The sequence below is a fragment of the Diaphorina citri genome, unplaced genomic scaffold (genome assembly GCF_000475195.1).
Source record: "Diaphorina citri unplaced genomic scaffold, Diaci psyllid genome assembly version 1.1 scaffold392, whole genome shotgun sequence".
Classification (NCBI taxonomy): Eukaryota; Metazoa; Arthropoda; class Insecta; order Hemiptera; family Psyllidae; genus Diaphorina; species Diaphorina citri.
The window spans coordinates 130530-143428 of record NW_007377827.1 but is presented as its reverse complement, the minus strand read 5'-3'; the positions used below and the strand labels follow the sequence as shown (position 1 = coordinate 143428).

Genomic DNA, 12899 nt, shown 5'->3' with positions numbered 1-12899 from the left:
TCCATATCTCCGTAGTAAATGGAGTCAAGAGCCTCAATCTCATTTGACTGCTCTTCTTGATAGTCCATGATTTTGATGAATTAAACTACCCAGGGGGAATGGTTAACTATAATTGATAGACAATTTCCTGAAAGAGAAGGTTTCACTTAGCAATAACGAACCTATCGCTATCATTTTTGACACCAAAGGATCTTTCCATGTTTGGCACATTGCATAATTAGTTCCTATTACCAGGCGTTCATACAAAATGAGCGATATTTTTGAGCAGAAAGTAGGTACCTACTGTATGTACCTACCTAGTAAAGTTTTTTGCTAGGTATGCCATCTTGTTTTATCACTGATCGTGCCTATGCCATTCATGTACCTACCTGAGAATTTGGTCCAGATAAGTTTCGTAGTGGGTTCGCTGCTTCAAAATAATGGCGTCTTGTTCTGCAAAAAATAAAAGAAACAGCGATAAAACAAGTTAATGGGAGTAGAAGCAACCTCCTTAGCCGAGTGGGTATCACACTAGGCTTGCACGCAGGAGGTCAAAGGATCAAGGTTTTCTCTTTGAAGAAGTTGGATAGAAGGAACTGTAACAAAGGATCAACTGAGCTGCTGGTGATTCTATACCCAGAAGGAACTGTAACAAAGGATCAACTGAGCTGCTGGTGATTCTATACCCAGATAATACCTGAATATTTGGATAATCAAGTTTCTACTAATGCTTAATATAGTACCTATTGTCTGTAATTTGTAACTTGGAACACACCACTTTCATCCTTCAGCCCATATTTTTGGGAGTTAAAGTGAAAATGATATTCCAAAAGTTACAAAAAGCATACTATAATGGCTGTCTTACACATAACCAATTTGCAGTACAGCTACTGGTCTTGTGTAATTCAGCCAAACGGTTTTAAAATTTAATAGCATACTCTAGCTATCAAGAATTTATAGCTATTTGGACAAGAGTATAGGTATGAGCATATGGGAATGTATATACCTACATGGATGTCTTCTTTTGGCCTACTTAGGGTCCAAAATTTGAAAATGTCATTGTGAAAAAGTCAGGTGATATAAATGGTCCACTGGTCCGAACGATTCAAGAATAAATTCATTTTGCATGTCATATTGTTAGGTGCACCTGGTTATTCAAAAAGGTTGCGAGTTTCTCTGCACCAAATTCTGATGAAGTTGCCGTCCCCACAGAGCTTCCAAATCCACCGGCGTAAAATGTTTCAATGAGTCATTACTCTCGTTCTCTGCACCAAATTCTGATGAAGTTGCCGTCCCCACAGAGCTTCCAAATCCACCGGTGTAAAATGTTTCAATGAGTCATTACTCTCAGGTTCGCTGGTTCAAAATAATGGCGTCTTGTTCTGCAAAAAATAAAAGAAACAGCGATAAAACAAGTTAAAGGGAGTAGAAGCAACCTTCTTGGCCGAGTGGGTATCACACTAGGCTTGCACGCAGGAGGTCCGGGTTCGATTTCCGCCGGGGCCGAGGTTTTTTCGGCTCTGTGTTTGGAGTTCGGGTGCACTCAGCCTCGTGAGGAGAATTGAGTAGCTACTTGATTCGAGAAGCGATCAGTGGCGGCATTACCAGTGTAAAAAGATTATGGAAATCGATTGCAAAGGAGGCACTTAGTAAAGTTGTGATATCCACATAGGTTGTGAAAAAGCTCCGCTTTGCCACAGAGAATTTGAGATTTGATTGATTTTTATTTAAGTAAATCTAGTTGAAAAAAAGATTATATTACCTTTGATAATCATTTCCAAATAGCCAATCTCTTCGTCCCTCTCTCCGATTATCTTCAGGTTATATTCAAAAGCCGCCATCAGCTGATTCACCTCCGAATACATTCCGAATTCTGTCTCTTCCCGATCTTCACCTCTTCTTCTTTCATTTTCTCCTCCTTCAATTTCTTCTCCTAGGACCTGAGAGGGGGAAGAAAGCGAGAGAGAGAGAGAGAAGAGAGAGTGAGAGAGAAGTGAAAAGGAAAACAAGGGGAAAAAAATAGAAAGGGCGCTATAAATAATGGATTTAACCTAAATAATAATAATTTTCTAGGCAGAAAACTGCCTTCCAAATTCCTAAAGAGAAATATAAAAAATTTAGGTATTGGAAATTTCTACATAATAAAAAGAAATTTAGAACACTAGGTAGGTAGGTAGGTAGGTAGGTAGGTAGGTTAACATAGAGTACCTATTTTATTGTCTCTTAATTTTTAGATAGGGCATACAACCATGTTTCCCTCAAAGCCAAGGGTCAACGATAAGTACTTAGATTACTTAGATACCTACCTTTTTTTCTACTCGGTATAATTTTGAAAATATCTTGACTAGATTTTATGGCAATTTTTGGTGCCCCATAAAACTTTAATGGGACTATGGGACTCACTGATCCTGGGTACCTATTACAAGGGCCTACTCAAAATCTCATTTCGCTGAGAGACGTTAATTTTGATACGGGTCATGAATTCTTGTAAAGAAATTGCGGTAGCTCTTTTCTTCCTTTTTCTCTTCTTCTTCGTCATCCTGCTAGTCAAAAAGCAGTCACTGCAGTCAGTATACCGTCTACCGTCGTTTAGCAACCAAATTATTATTATTTTTACTATTTTTTTTTATTTTTGTTTTTTTTTTTTTTTTTTTTTTTTTTTTTTTTTTTTTTTTTTTTTAAGAGGTTTGACAGAGGGAACTTTAACTGCTATGGTCTTATCGTCCCGAAATCGAGGAGAGAAGGAAGACAGGATAGGAGAAAGCCAGCCGTTCCGAGAACGAACATTATCCCATCAGGATAAAATCCGCCCCGGGCGGGAATCGAACCCGCGGCCTAGCGCTTACAAGGCAGACGCACTACCAACTAAGCTAACTAGGCTGGCATTAAATTATTTGACAATATTGATTGGGAGGAAAAAATGCTCACTTAAGTCTAGCAGTCTAAATAATCCTTACTGGTGAACTCAGGTCAGGAAACAGCCAAAAGTCTTGAGGTGAAAAGGACATGGGGCCCTTTGATTAGAAAACCGACGGAACGTCGAACACCGAATCAAGAAAACATGTAAAAATCAGAAACTGATACTGTATAGTCCCTTGGTAAATTGGTGTACCGCAACCTTTTACGAAAAACACCGAGCGGGTATAATGTTACTGAAGTTAGTAAAGTGAAACTGGCTGTAAAAATCAGTCTCCAAAAATCGTCGGAATCAAGCGTATCGGGAGGCGGACGAACGTCAAGACTTGAAAGTACCACACTACAGTACTACTTTTTTTTCAAAGGAAGATATAAAGCTACAGTACTAACTAACTACCAACGCGAGGCTAACCTGTGGTGACACAAATAGCATATTGGCACATGAGTTCCTATTCAATAAAACTCCCCGTCCATCCTGCAGCTGTGGTGAACCTCTGTCTGTCCAACACTTACTCTCCTGCCCATCAACATTGACTCAACCTTGTCCTACCTGAAAGCCATAGGCCTTTACACTAAGATCTAACCCGAAAGGGATCGGCGCGAACGACACGCAAGTGTTAAAGCGCCTAAGGGAAAAAAAAAAAAAAACAAAAAAAAAACAATATTGGTAAATACAGTAAAACTGACTAGGTATTTTTAAAAAAGAAAAACGTTTATTTGCAAGGTACAAAAATAATATTGGTAAATCAAATATATTTCATATGATTTTTTATATATATATAAGTATAGGTACACAGGGAAAAAATAAAATGACACAGGGTGCAAGCAATGGACTTGTGTTTATTTCAAATTTCTATACTCTGAGGGGGTCTGGGGGGGGGGGGGGGAATAGTACCTATGTAGTGTAGTGCAGTGCAGTAAAAGGGGTAGAATTGCAGAAAAGCTTCATAGGAGAAAAAGTTGGTACCAAAATGGACTTTCCTCCTACAATTTTCCTCCTACGGTTTTCTTTTCCAAAATTTGTATTCCATGCCACCACAGTAAAAGGAAATACAAAGTTTGAATGGGAACAATAAATAACACAGTAAGCGATAGGGATACAAAAGACACTGTGCAAACAAGTCCACTGCAAACACTCTGAGCCCTGGAGGAGATAAAAATAAGTAAAAAAATTAAATATAAATAGGAATACAATACATAAAAATAAATATAAAGAAATAAAAAATATATAAAAAGTAAAAATAGGGAATGAGAGAGAAAAATGGAGAAAACAAAAAAGAAAAATATACCCAAAAATAAAAAATCCCCAACTTGAACAGTGAAACAAAAAAAAAATAAAAATATGAAGCACTTGGCTTTCCTCTCACAAGTCAAGGTCGCAAGATTAACTTCAGAGATATCAAAATGAGAGTACACACGCCTCAGAAGAAGAAGAAGAAGAAGAAGAAGAAGAAGAAGAAGAAGAAGAAGAAGAAGAAGAAGAAGAAGAAGAAAGAACTTTTTTCAAAAACTTTGTAGCTTTTCGTTGTAACTTTGTGAAGAGATCTGAGAAATAGGTCGGAGTAAGAACAATCTTTCTCGCAAAAAAAAAGTAATATTGTAGGTGCTTTTCTTTGCCTTTCTATAAGTTAGAATAAATATGACCTACTTTGCTTTCAACCCCGTGGAAATGTAGAAATCAATGTTATTATTTACCTTGGAATAAATGGAAAAAATAACGGTGGAAAAATGGGACAATTTTTTTTCATATTTTATAGCAACAATAACAACACACGGAGTAGGGTACGTTTTTGAACCTAGGCTATGATGTAGTTTGAGAGGTAGACAGAGGCTGAAAGTTTCTTTAAAAGTCAGTGACTACGCCCAAACATCTGTTAAATAAATGAATACATATCAGATTGATAAACAAATGAATGAATTGAACATTTGGCATAATGTACCCACCAACTTCCTAGCAAAGCACCCACAAAACATGACGGTAAAATCAGGCTAAGCTTCTGATGTTTTCTTTCTTTACATTAAAAAAAAAAGAATAATAGTATAATAATAATAATAATAAAATAAATAAGAGGGGGAAATGGCAAATAATAGGGGGGATGACAATAAGTGGGGAATAAAAACCTGAGGTAATTTCGAGGAAAAAGAAATATTTCCCTGTAGACAAGATTTTATGAAATTATCTTTGATAACAGATAGTAGAACCTTGATTAAAATGGACCAACTGGAAGCAGGGCTTATTTGCCAGACAACTTTACTCAGTACAAAAAAATTTTCCCCGGAAAATTTTTTTTCCCCCAACAGTCTCCATTTTTTTTTTTTTTTTTTTTTTTTTTTTTAAATAAAGTTAAAATAAATATTTACAAAAAATACACCACTACCTCCCACTTATACATTCTTTCTCTCCCTCCTTTATTTAATTTTTGTTTATAAGACACACTACTAAAGACCAGAGTTGAGGTCTTCATGTTGAAATTTCTTCTCCTCTCTGGATGAATAAACAAATTTTCTATTTGAATTTGGCACACTAACATGGCCACAACATTATTTACCTGCACTTTTTCTGGCTTTAAAAATCTCTCAGCCTCCCTCCTATTCCCCATCAAGTTTGGATCAGTCATCATCATTAGGATCATAATCAGGATCATCACTGTCACTTAGGTCTAAATCGTTTGAATTTGGCACACTAACATGGCCACAACATTATTTACCTGCACTTTTTCTGGCTTTAAAAATCTCTCAGCCTCCCTCCTATTCCCTGTCAAGTTTGGATCAGTCATCATCATTAGGATCATAATCAGGATCATCACTGTCGCTCAGGTCTAAATCATTCATATCTTGGAAGAGAGTTTCATTGACTTCAACAGATTCCGTAGCATCCAGCCCACCATCACCAGACTCCTCGATAAACTTGAGATCTGACTCGTTCATTGATTTGTCCTGCATGAACATTTCCCGGCCTGAAATAAACCAAAATTGGATGGATCATGCTTTTCATGAAGTACCTACTCTTAAAAAATCAACAAAAATACTACTCTTACAGAATTACTTAATGTAATTTGTATATATTTTTCTTACTTTTTTTTATAATTAAGTTACAAACAAAATTATAACAATAAAGAGGTGCTCTATTAAACTGTTATTATAATGGAACAACTTGTTCTAAGCCGACAGTCTAAATAAAGCACCTGCTCGGGGGAGAGCCAGAAGACGAGGAGTTCATACTGTCGGGATAGTTGCTATTGCTTGGAATGTTGTTTGAAGATGAGTTCCTCGTGTTGTGTGTAGAGAGATGTGTCAATGCTGCTCGGGGGAGAGCCAGAAGACGAGGAGTTCATACTGTCGGGATAGTTGCTATTGCTTGGAATGTTGTTTGAAGAGTTGTTGTTGTAGAAACTTTTCCTGTTCCCGTTCATAGACTGCATTCTGTGATGGATAGAAAATTAAGGAATCAACTGTAACAATGTTCTGAAACGACAGAAAAACATGTTCCCCCACTAGTGTACCAGCTTGCTGCTGATGCCAAGCTGTCTAGAGCCTGCCATGAGAATGTTTTGTCAATTTACAGACCAAGCGATGATGCTTGGCAAATGAAACACATTGAAATTCAATTAGTTTCAACCTTTCATTGAACCACGGTTATCACGTCAAAGTTGACTGTCTGAAACGACAGAAAAACATGTTCCCCCACTAGTGTACCAGCCTGCTGCTGATGCCAAGCTGTCTAGAGCCTGCCATGAGAATGTTAAGCCAATTTACAGACCAAGCAATGATGCTTGGCAAATGAAACACATTGAAATTCAATTAGTTTTAACCTTTCATTGAACCACGGTTATCAAGTCAAAGTTGACTGTCTGAAACGACAGAAAAACATGTTCCCCCACTAGTGTACCAGCCTGCTGCTGATGCCAAGCTGTCTAGAGCCTGCCATGAGAATGTTATGCCAATTTACAGACCAAGCAATGATGCTTGGCAAGTGAAACACATTGAAATTCAATTAGTTTCAACCTTTCATTGAACCACGGTTATCACGTCAAAGTTGACTAATCAAATTAATCAAGTTTAAGGTAAAAATTTACTGATAAAGCCTTTTGTTATCAAAACAAAGACAATGGAGTCGTTGACCTCAGAGATAAACACTTGAAGATTGTGTGAGATTTCCGTCTTACCTGCCTTCCTTGTGAATCAGAATGAGCGGAGCACCAAGATCTAGATCTATTGAGATAAGATCACGTCAGGAAACTAAATTTGAAGAATTACAGCAGCCAAAAGCTTTTTGAAACGGTCAATGGAGCCAAAAGAAAAGCAAAAGTCCAAAAAATTGACTTGACTTGTTTGTTTTGAGAAATTTTGTTTATGTGTCAAATCAGCTGATTGGAGAAAGCTCGCGAAAAAGCCTTTTGCACACGATGCTCGAATCTCGCTTCTAGCCTTCTAGAATCTAGAGCTGTCCAAATTGTTCACCTGCCTTCCTTGTGCCACTAAAAAAGGTCTGTCTAAAATGCCGCAATAATTGTTGTCCCTTGGCTACGTTGGCGGCAATGAGATTGGATTTTAAAAGTAATAAGTTACCTCAGTTGGTGACTAAAAATCACAAAGAGGGACCTAACACCTAACAAAATTTCAAACAGGCTTACAGGCAATTTAGACAGACTGTAGCAATATAATAAAAGGTTGTTTTATTTTATTGTTTTAAACAAATTTCATTTTATGTTAACAAGTTTATAAAAAGACACAGCTACATACAGAATTACAAATATAGGTAAAATGGGTATTGTGAATAAATTAAATAAGTAATTTGGGACAAGCCAGATGGCCGTGATGCTTAGCGTGTAATCAAATAAATAAATAAATAAAGATTCATCTGAGTTCTGTTTGTATAATTTTGCTAGAGGTTTTTTTTTTTTTTTTATTTGTATCTAACATTAGAGTTTAGAGAGTTTAGACATTAAATTCAGATAAAATAAAGCTCTTAAATTGTCAACTTAGTTGATTCAAATATTATTGCCTCAGTTTGTGACCCATTACCTATTTTATTTTTTATTACATTTATTTGCTCTTTATTCTGTTTATTTTTGTTTCATTTATTTTCTATTATTTAACTCTAACCCTAACCATTGAGTTCTGCTGTTTCCCTGTTTTATTATTTTAATTTTTGTTTTGTTCCAAGTTTATATCTTCATTTTTCGTTTTGATTTTGTTCCCCTCTAACAGATGTGTAAATAATGGCTTCGTTTTGTGATAGCTGTAGAAACCTGCAGGTTTCATGGCAATGTATAGTTTGATTTTGTTCCCCTCTAACAGATGTGTAAATAATGGCTTCGTTTTGTGATAGCTGTAGAAACCTGCAGGTTTCATGGCAATGTATCACAGGGATGGATTCCATTGATAAGGTAATATTATCAACATTATTTTATGTTCATTTTTTTCTTTTATTTATTATTAGTCCTTTTGATTTTTCCGCAAAATATAGTAGGAAGTAGGAAAACAAACGAAACGAACGACATTTATTAACATGTTAAAGCGCCTTATCGAAAAAAAATTAATAATAACATCTTGCTTGGTTAGACTATGGCTGTTATTCCATTCTTCAACTCTGTTTTAGCCAGCCCCGGTAACTTGGAGAGTAGCATGCCTGCCTTGTATGTGCAACTGCCTTTTATGTGCTAGGTCGCGGGTTCAATTCCCACTCGGGACGAGATCAAAAAAAAAAAAAAAAAAAAAACAAGTTGTAGGTATTAATTTTTGGCTATAGGATTTCTCAAAAGAGTGCCTTTGGTTTAGTCTTGATGTAATCAGAACAATCATGTCCCTGCAATTCACAGTATGTAAGTACTAAGTAGTACAACTTGTCTTCTTGAACATTTCAAAGATGAAACTCTCCAAAAGTTCAATTTAAAATGGTCCCCTACATATTTTTAATAATAGTCTAAAAATCTTTCAATTTCAGAACTCGTCTTGAAGAAGGAAATCCCCCTTGTAAACATGTCTAAAGCAAGCTTGTGCTCAGTCATATCAAATATTTGAATTCCAACACTATGAATAAACCAGACATCATGAACACATTGCAGCCTGTGGCTCAGCAGAATGCTACACAGATTGAGTTCAATCAGGCCATGGAAGATTTCAAGACCATGTTCCCTACAATGGATTTGGAAGTCATTGAGGTAACAAGAAAACAATTTTTGAAATAATTGATATGTACCTACTAAGTATGAAAAAAAGGTAAAATTATTTAAAATTGAAGTACCTAGTAAGCCTCAGGAACTAGGTACAAGATAACATAAAATTATTTTTAAATTGAAGTACCAGGTTCAGGAACTACCAGCTTCAGGAACTTCAAAGTAGAATGTTGGACTTAGAATCTGGAGGGCTAGGGTTCAAATCTCAGGAGCAACATGAATTGCAGTATGTACCATATTATTTTGAGGAGTAAATGCTTTTTTATTATGATTACTTGAATGAAAGAGATAAACTGATAAGTTACCTCTTCAATACCTATAATGAAAATATCTCAGTTACCTCTTCAATACTTATAATGAAAATATCTCTAGTAGTGCAGTCAAACTTTCTTGCCTTGGTGATGTGGAGTGCTAGCACACTCCTTAATTTCTCATATAGTGATTGTTTCTCTCTTTCCACCAGACTGTGCTACGAGCTAACAAAGGTGCAGTAGATGCTACTGTGGATCAACTACTTGCCCTTACCAAGGATACAGAACATGAGAAATTACGTACTGAACAGTAAGTTGTCTAGTGTATCCTCTACCTCCTATTCCCTACATCCCTTTAATATTTTAAATCCCTATAATCCCCAGCTTGAAATTCCCCATCTGAGTTCTGTTTGTATAATTTTGCTAGAGGTTTTTTTTTTTTTTTATTTGTATCTAACATTAGAGTTTAGAGAGTTTAGACATTAAATTCAGATAAAATAAAGCTCTTGGATTGTGAACTTAGTTGATTCAAATATTATTGCCTCAGTTTGTGACCTCTTTATTCTGTTTATTTTTGTTTCATTTAATTTGCTTTTATTTAACTCTAACCCTAACCATTGCCTAAAATTGTAGGTATCTTACCTAAATTCTCATTGGCCTGAGTGAGCAAATATTCTTTGAGTTCCCGTTCCACATCCTCATCAATATTATCACAGTTTTCTATTTCAATGATTGGGATTTCCTCCGGGTATTTCGGTGTGTATTGAAACCTCAACAGGCAGTTCATTTGATGCTCGTCATCTACACATTCGGACTGAATTGGGATTGTAAATACATGTGGATCTTTCTCAAGTATTTCCATATCTCCGTAGTAAATGGAGTCAAGAGCCTCAATCTCATTTGACTGCTCTTCTTGATAGTCCATGATTTTGATGAATTAAAACACCCAGGGGGGAATGGTTAACTATAATTGATAGACAATGTCCTGAAAGAGAAGGAAACAACATTGGGTTTTTATAAATATGTATGTGACAGAGGTGTTCTCTGCACCAAATTCTGATGAAGTTGCCGTCCCCACAGAGCTTCCAAATCCACCGGTGTAAAATGTTTCAATGAGTCATTACTCTCGGCATTCTCAGAATTGTAATATTTCACCTGTGGAGAGCTGTGTCTGTGATTGTAATCTTTGAACTGATGACACACTCTGTTCCATGAGTCGGTGATGAATCGTATGACAGAGGTATTAATGCCCTAGAAATCATGGAGTTCAGGAGTTATCAGGTTATCACAAACATCCAAACATGCAAAAAAGGTGGAATATGGATGTGAGATTTTAACCAGTGACTTACCAGGTCTCAATAGGTCCGAATAATGATGAATATTGATTAATTAGCTTAATTTATGCGCAATTGTCACAAAATTAGACCCATTTTTAGTTCAAAGAGGTTCTTTCTTCTTCCAACTTCCAACTTTTCATTTCAAAAAAATCACATTTTTTGAAATAAACACAGAACACAGCCCACTTTTTGAAACACAGCCTTTGTGACATCGTGTGCAAAAACCTTTTGAAAACAGCTGACAAATATTTTTCTTATCTATCCCGCGAAGTTTTGAATTTATGAAATTTCAAAAAGTATAAAAAGTGCAGAAAAAAGTAAAAAAGAGCCCAGACAAGTGAGACAAGTTGTAGGTATTAATTTTTGGCTATAGGATTTCTCAAAAGAGTGCCTTTGGTTTAGTCTTGATGTAATCAGAACAATCATGTCCCTGCAATTCACAGTATGTAAGTACTAAGTAGTACAACTTGTCTTCTTGAACATTTCAAAGATGAAACTCTCCAAAAGTTCAATTTAAAATGGTCCCCTACATATTTTTAATAATAGTCTAAAAATCTTTCAATTTCAGAACTCGTCTTGAAGAAGGAAATCCCCCTTGTAAACATGTCTAAAGCAAGCTTGTGCTCAGTCATATCAAATATTTGAATTCCAACACTATGAATAAACCAGACATCATGAACACATTGCAGCCTGTGGCTCAGCAGAATGCTACACAGATTGAGTTCAATCAGGCCATGGAAGATTTCAAGACCATGTTCCCTACAATGGATTTGGAAGTCATTGAGGTAACAAAAAACAATTTTTGAAATAATTGATATGTACCTACTTAAGTATGAAAAAAAGGTAAAATTATTTAAAATTGAAGTAGTAGCCTCAGGAACTAGGTACAAGATAACATAAAATTATTTTTAAATTGAAGGTGAAAGGGTTAGGTAAACTGCAAAATGAGTTAGAGAAAAAAAAAAAAAAAATATTGGCCTGATTTAAAAGAGAGAAATAGGTAGGTACCTACTTTTAAAGAAATAGGGTAGGTACCTGCCTGGTTTAAAAGTGAGAAATAGGTACCTACCCTATTTCTCACTTTAAATCAGGCCAATATTGTAAAGTGTGTGGAGTAAAAAATCCTTCACTAAACGCTTCCTTGGCAATTAATTTCCGTGTTTCAATAATCTCTTTACACTGGTAATGCCATCACTAGTCGCTACTCGATTAAAGTAGCTTCTCAATTGTCCTCACGAGGCTCAGTGCACCTTGAACTCCAAGCACAGAGCCGGAAAAAAGTCGACCCCGCCGGGAATCCAACCTGGGACCTCTGGTGTGCAAGCCTAGTGTGATACCCACTCGCCACGGAGGTTGCCTGATAAATTTATTCAAGCACGGAGCCGAAAAAAACTTCGACCCCGCCGGGAATCAAACCTCGGCTACGAAGGTTGCCTAATAAATTTATCATTTTGTTTTCTTTCAGATGTCTGACATGGAGTTGGAAGACGAGAGGTTTGCTATTCTGCTGCAAAACGAGGAGTTTATGTCCGAACTCAGAAAAAATCAGGAGTTCCTGAGTTCACTCAATTCAGGTAATTATAGGCTGTATTACTAAATAGTCTGGCTGGGGGACTTTAAACAGGGAGGATATCAGCCTGAAATTTCCCTTACTAATAAAATTGCAAAGGTTGAGTTTACTCGTAAAATTATTATAGCCAAAAGCAATCACCCTAGGGCTGATTGAGAGGCTGACGAAAAACGCCGACCCCATCTCAACATGGGAAAAGGCGAGGAAGAAGAAGAAAGCCTTTTTAGGCTGTTATTAAATACAGGAGGCATTTGGTACTTACTTTATTTGATTTAACGTCACTCTCTAACTGTTGAGTTTTCCAGTGACGTGGGTTTTGCCCTCCCTTCAGTGATAAGCTAACCTGTCCGGATATCAACCACACTCAACATTGCTTAATTTCAGTGATCAATGGAGATTCAACGTGTCACCTATCGGCGCTTCGCGCCGCGCCGCTCCGTGCTGCTCCTTTTTTATTACTATTATTATTATTTTAGTTGAATTTTATTTAGATTAAAAATTCTTTCTAATTTTTTATTTCAGACGTTGGGTTCGGACACCCAGGTAAAAGTTCAGGGGATGACGATACAGACTTCAAAGAGAAACTCAAACACATGGGAAAAGGTAAGTTTTGGCCACGTACCTACTGTTTTCACGAAAAAAACGGCTCGACCGATTTTGCAGATTT

General features: G+C 36.5%; 3 protein-coding genes and 1 long non-coding RNA gene across 4 annotated transcripts in view; 1 reads left to right on the top strand and 3 right to left on the bottom strand.

Annotated features, from left to right (window-relative positions):
* Positions 1-142: 142 nt before the first annotated feature.
* On the bottom strand, positions 143-3262 carry LOC113467060. Its single transcript, XM_026822990.1, has 4 exons — positions 2937-3262; positions 1742-1919; positions 369-432; positions 143-191 (listed from the first exon to the last, which is right to left on the bottom strand). The coding sequence occupies exons 1-4, from the start codon at positions 2985-2987 to the stop codon at positions 143-145; spliced, it is 342 nt and encodes a 113-aa protein (XP_026678791.1). The 5' UTR covers positions 2988-3262.
* A 2135-nt stretch (positions 3263-5397) lies between these two features.
* LOC103508382 (RWD domain-containing protein 1-like) lies at positions 5398-5849 on the bottom strand. Its single transcript, XM_026823000.1, has 2 exons — positions 5724-5849; positions 5398-5564 (listed from the first exon to the last, which is right to left on the bottom strand). Exons 1-2 carry the CDS (start codon positions 5842-5844, stop codon positions 5506-5508), a joined length of 180 nt encoding a protein of 59 aa, XP_026678801.1. The 5' UTR covers positions 5845-5849; the 3' UTR covers positions 5398-5505.
* Positions 5850-6168: 319 nt separating this feature from the next.
* Positions 6169-7747, bottom strand: LOC113467063. Its single transcript, XR_003391268.1, has 2 exons — positions 7062-7747; positions 6169-6318 (listed from the first exon to the last, which is right to left on the bottom strand). It is a non-coding gene; the product is annotated as an uncharacterized LOC113467063 (long non-coding RNA).
* An 869-nt stretch (positions 7748-8616) lies between these two features.
* Positions 8617-12899, top strand: part of LOC103508379 (CUE domain-containing protein 1-like) — a 9815-nt gene continuing 5532 nt past the window's right edge. Inside the window, exons 1-6 of the mRNA XM_026822989.1 lie at positions 8617-8720; positions 8843-9059; positions 9538-9635; positions 11291-11447; positions 12128-12236; positions 12755-12891. Of these exons, the coding sequence (XP_026678790.1) occupies positions 8931-9059; positions 9538-9635; positions 11291-11447; positions 12128-12236; positions 12755-12891 (630 nt within the window). The 5' untranslated portion in view covers positions 8617-8720; positions 8843-8930. The remainder of the gene's footprint in view (positions 8721-8842; positions 9060-9537; positions 9636-11290; positions 11448-12127; positions 12237-12754; positions 12892-12899) is intronic.

What these genes read in the sequence shown, in the direction of transcription:
- LOC113467060 (XM_026822990.1), bottom strand. Translation starts at nt 2,987, where the DNA reads ATGTCCTTTTCACCTCAAGACTTTTGGCTGTTTCCTGACCTGAGTTCA. An exon ending in TTTGGAAATGATTATCAAAG is followed by an intron (nt 433 to 1,741) that starts GTAATATAATCT and finishes TATTTTTTGCAG; the next exon opens with AACAAGACGCCATTATTTTG. An exon ending in TATCTGGACCAAATTCTCAG is followed by an intron (nt 192 to 368) that starts GTAGGTACATGA and finishes AAACATGGAAAG; the next exon opens with ATCCTTTGGTGTCAAAAATG.
- LOC103508382 (XM_026823000.1), bottom strand. Translation starts at nt 5,844, where the DNA reads ATGTTCATGCAGGACAAATCAATGAACGAGTCAGATCTCAAGTTTATC. An exon ending in AACTCTCTTCCAAGATATGA is followed by an intron (nt 5,565 to 5,723) that starts ATGATTTAGACC and finishes TGCCAAATTCAA; the next exon opens with ACGATTTAGACCTAAGTGAC.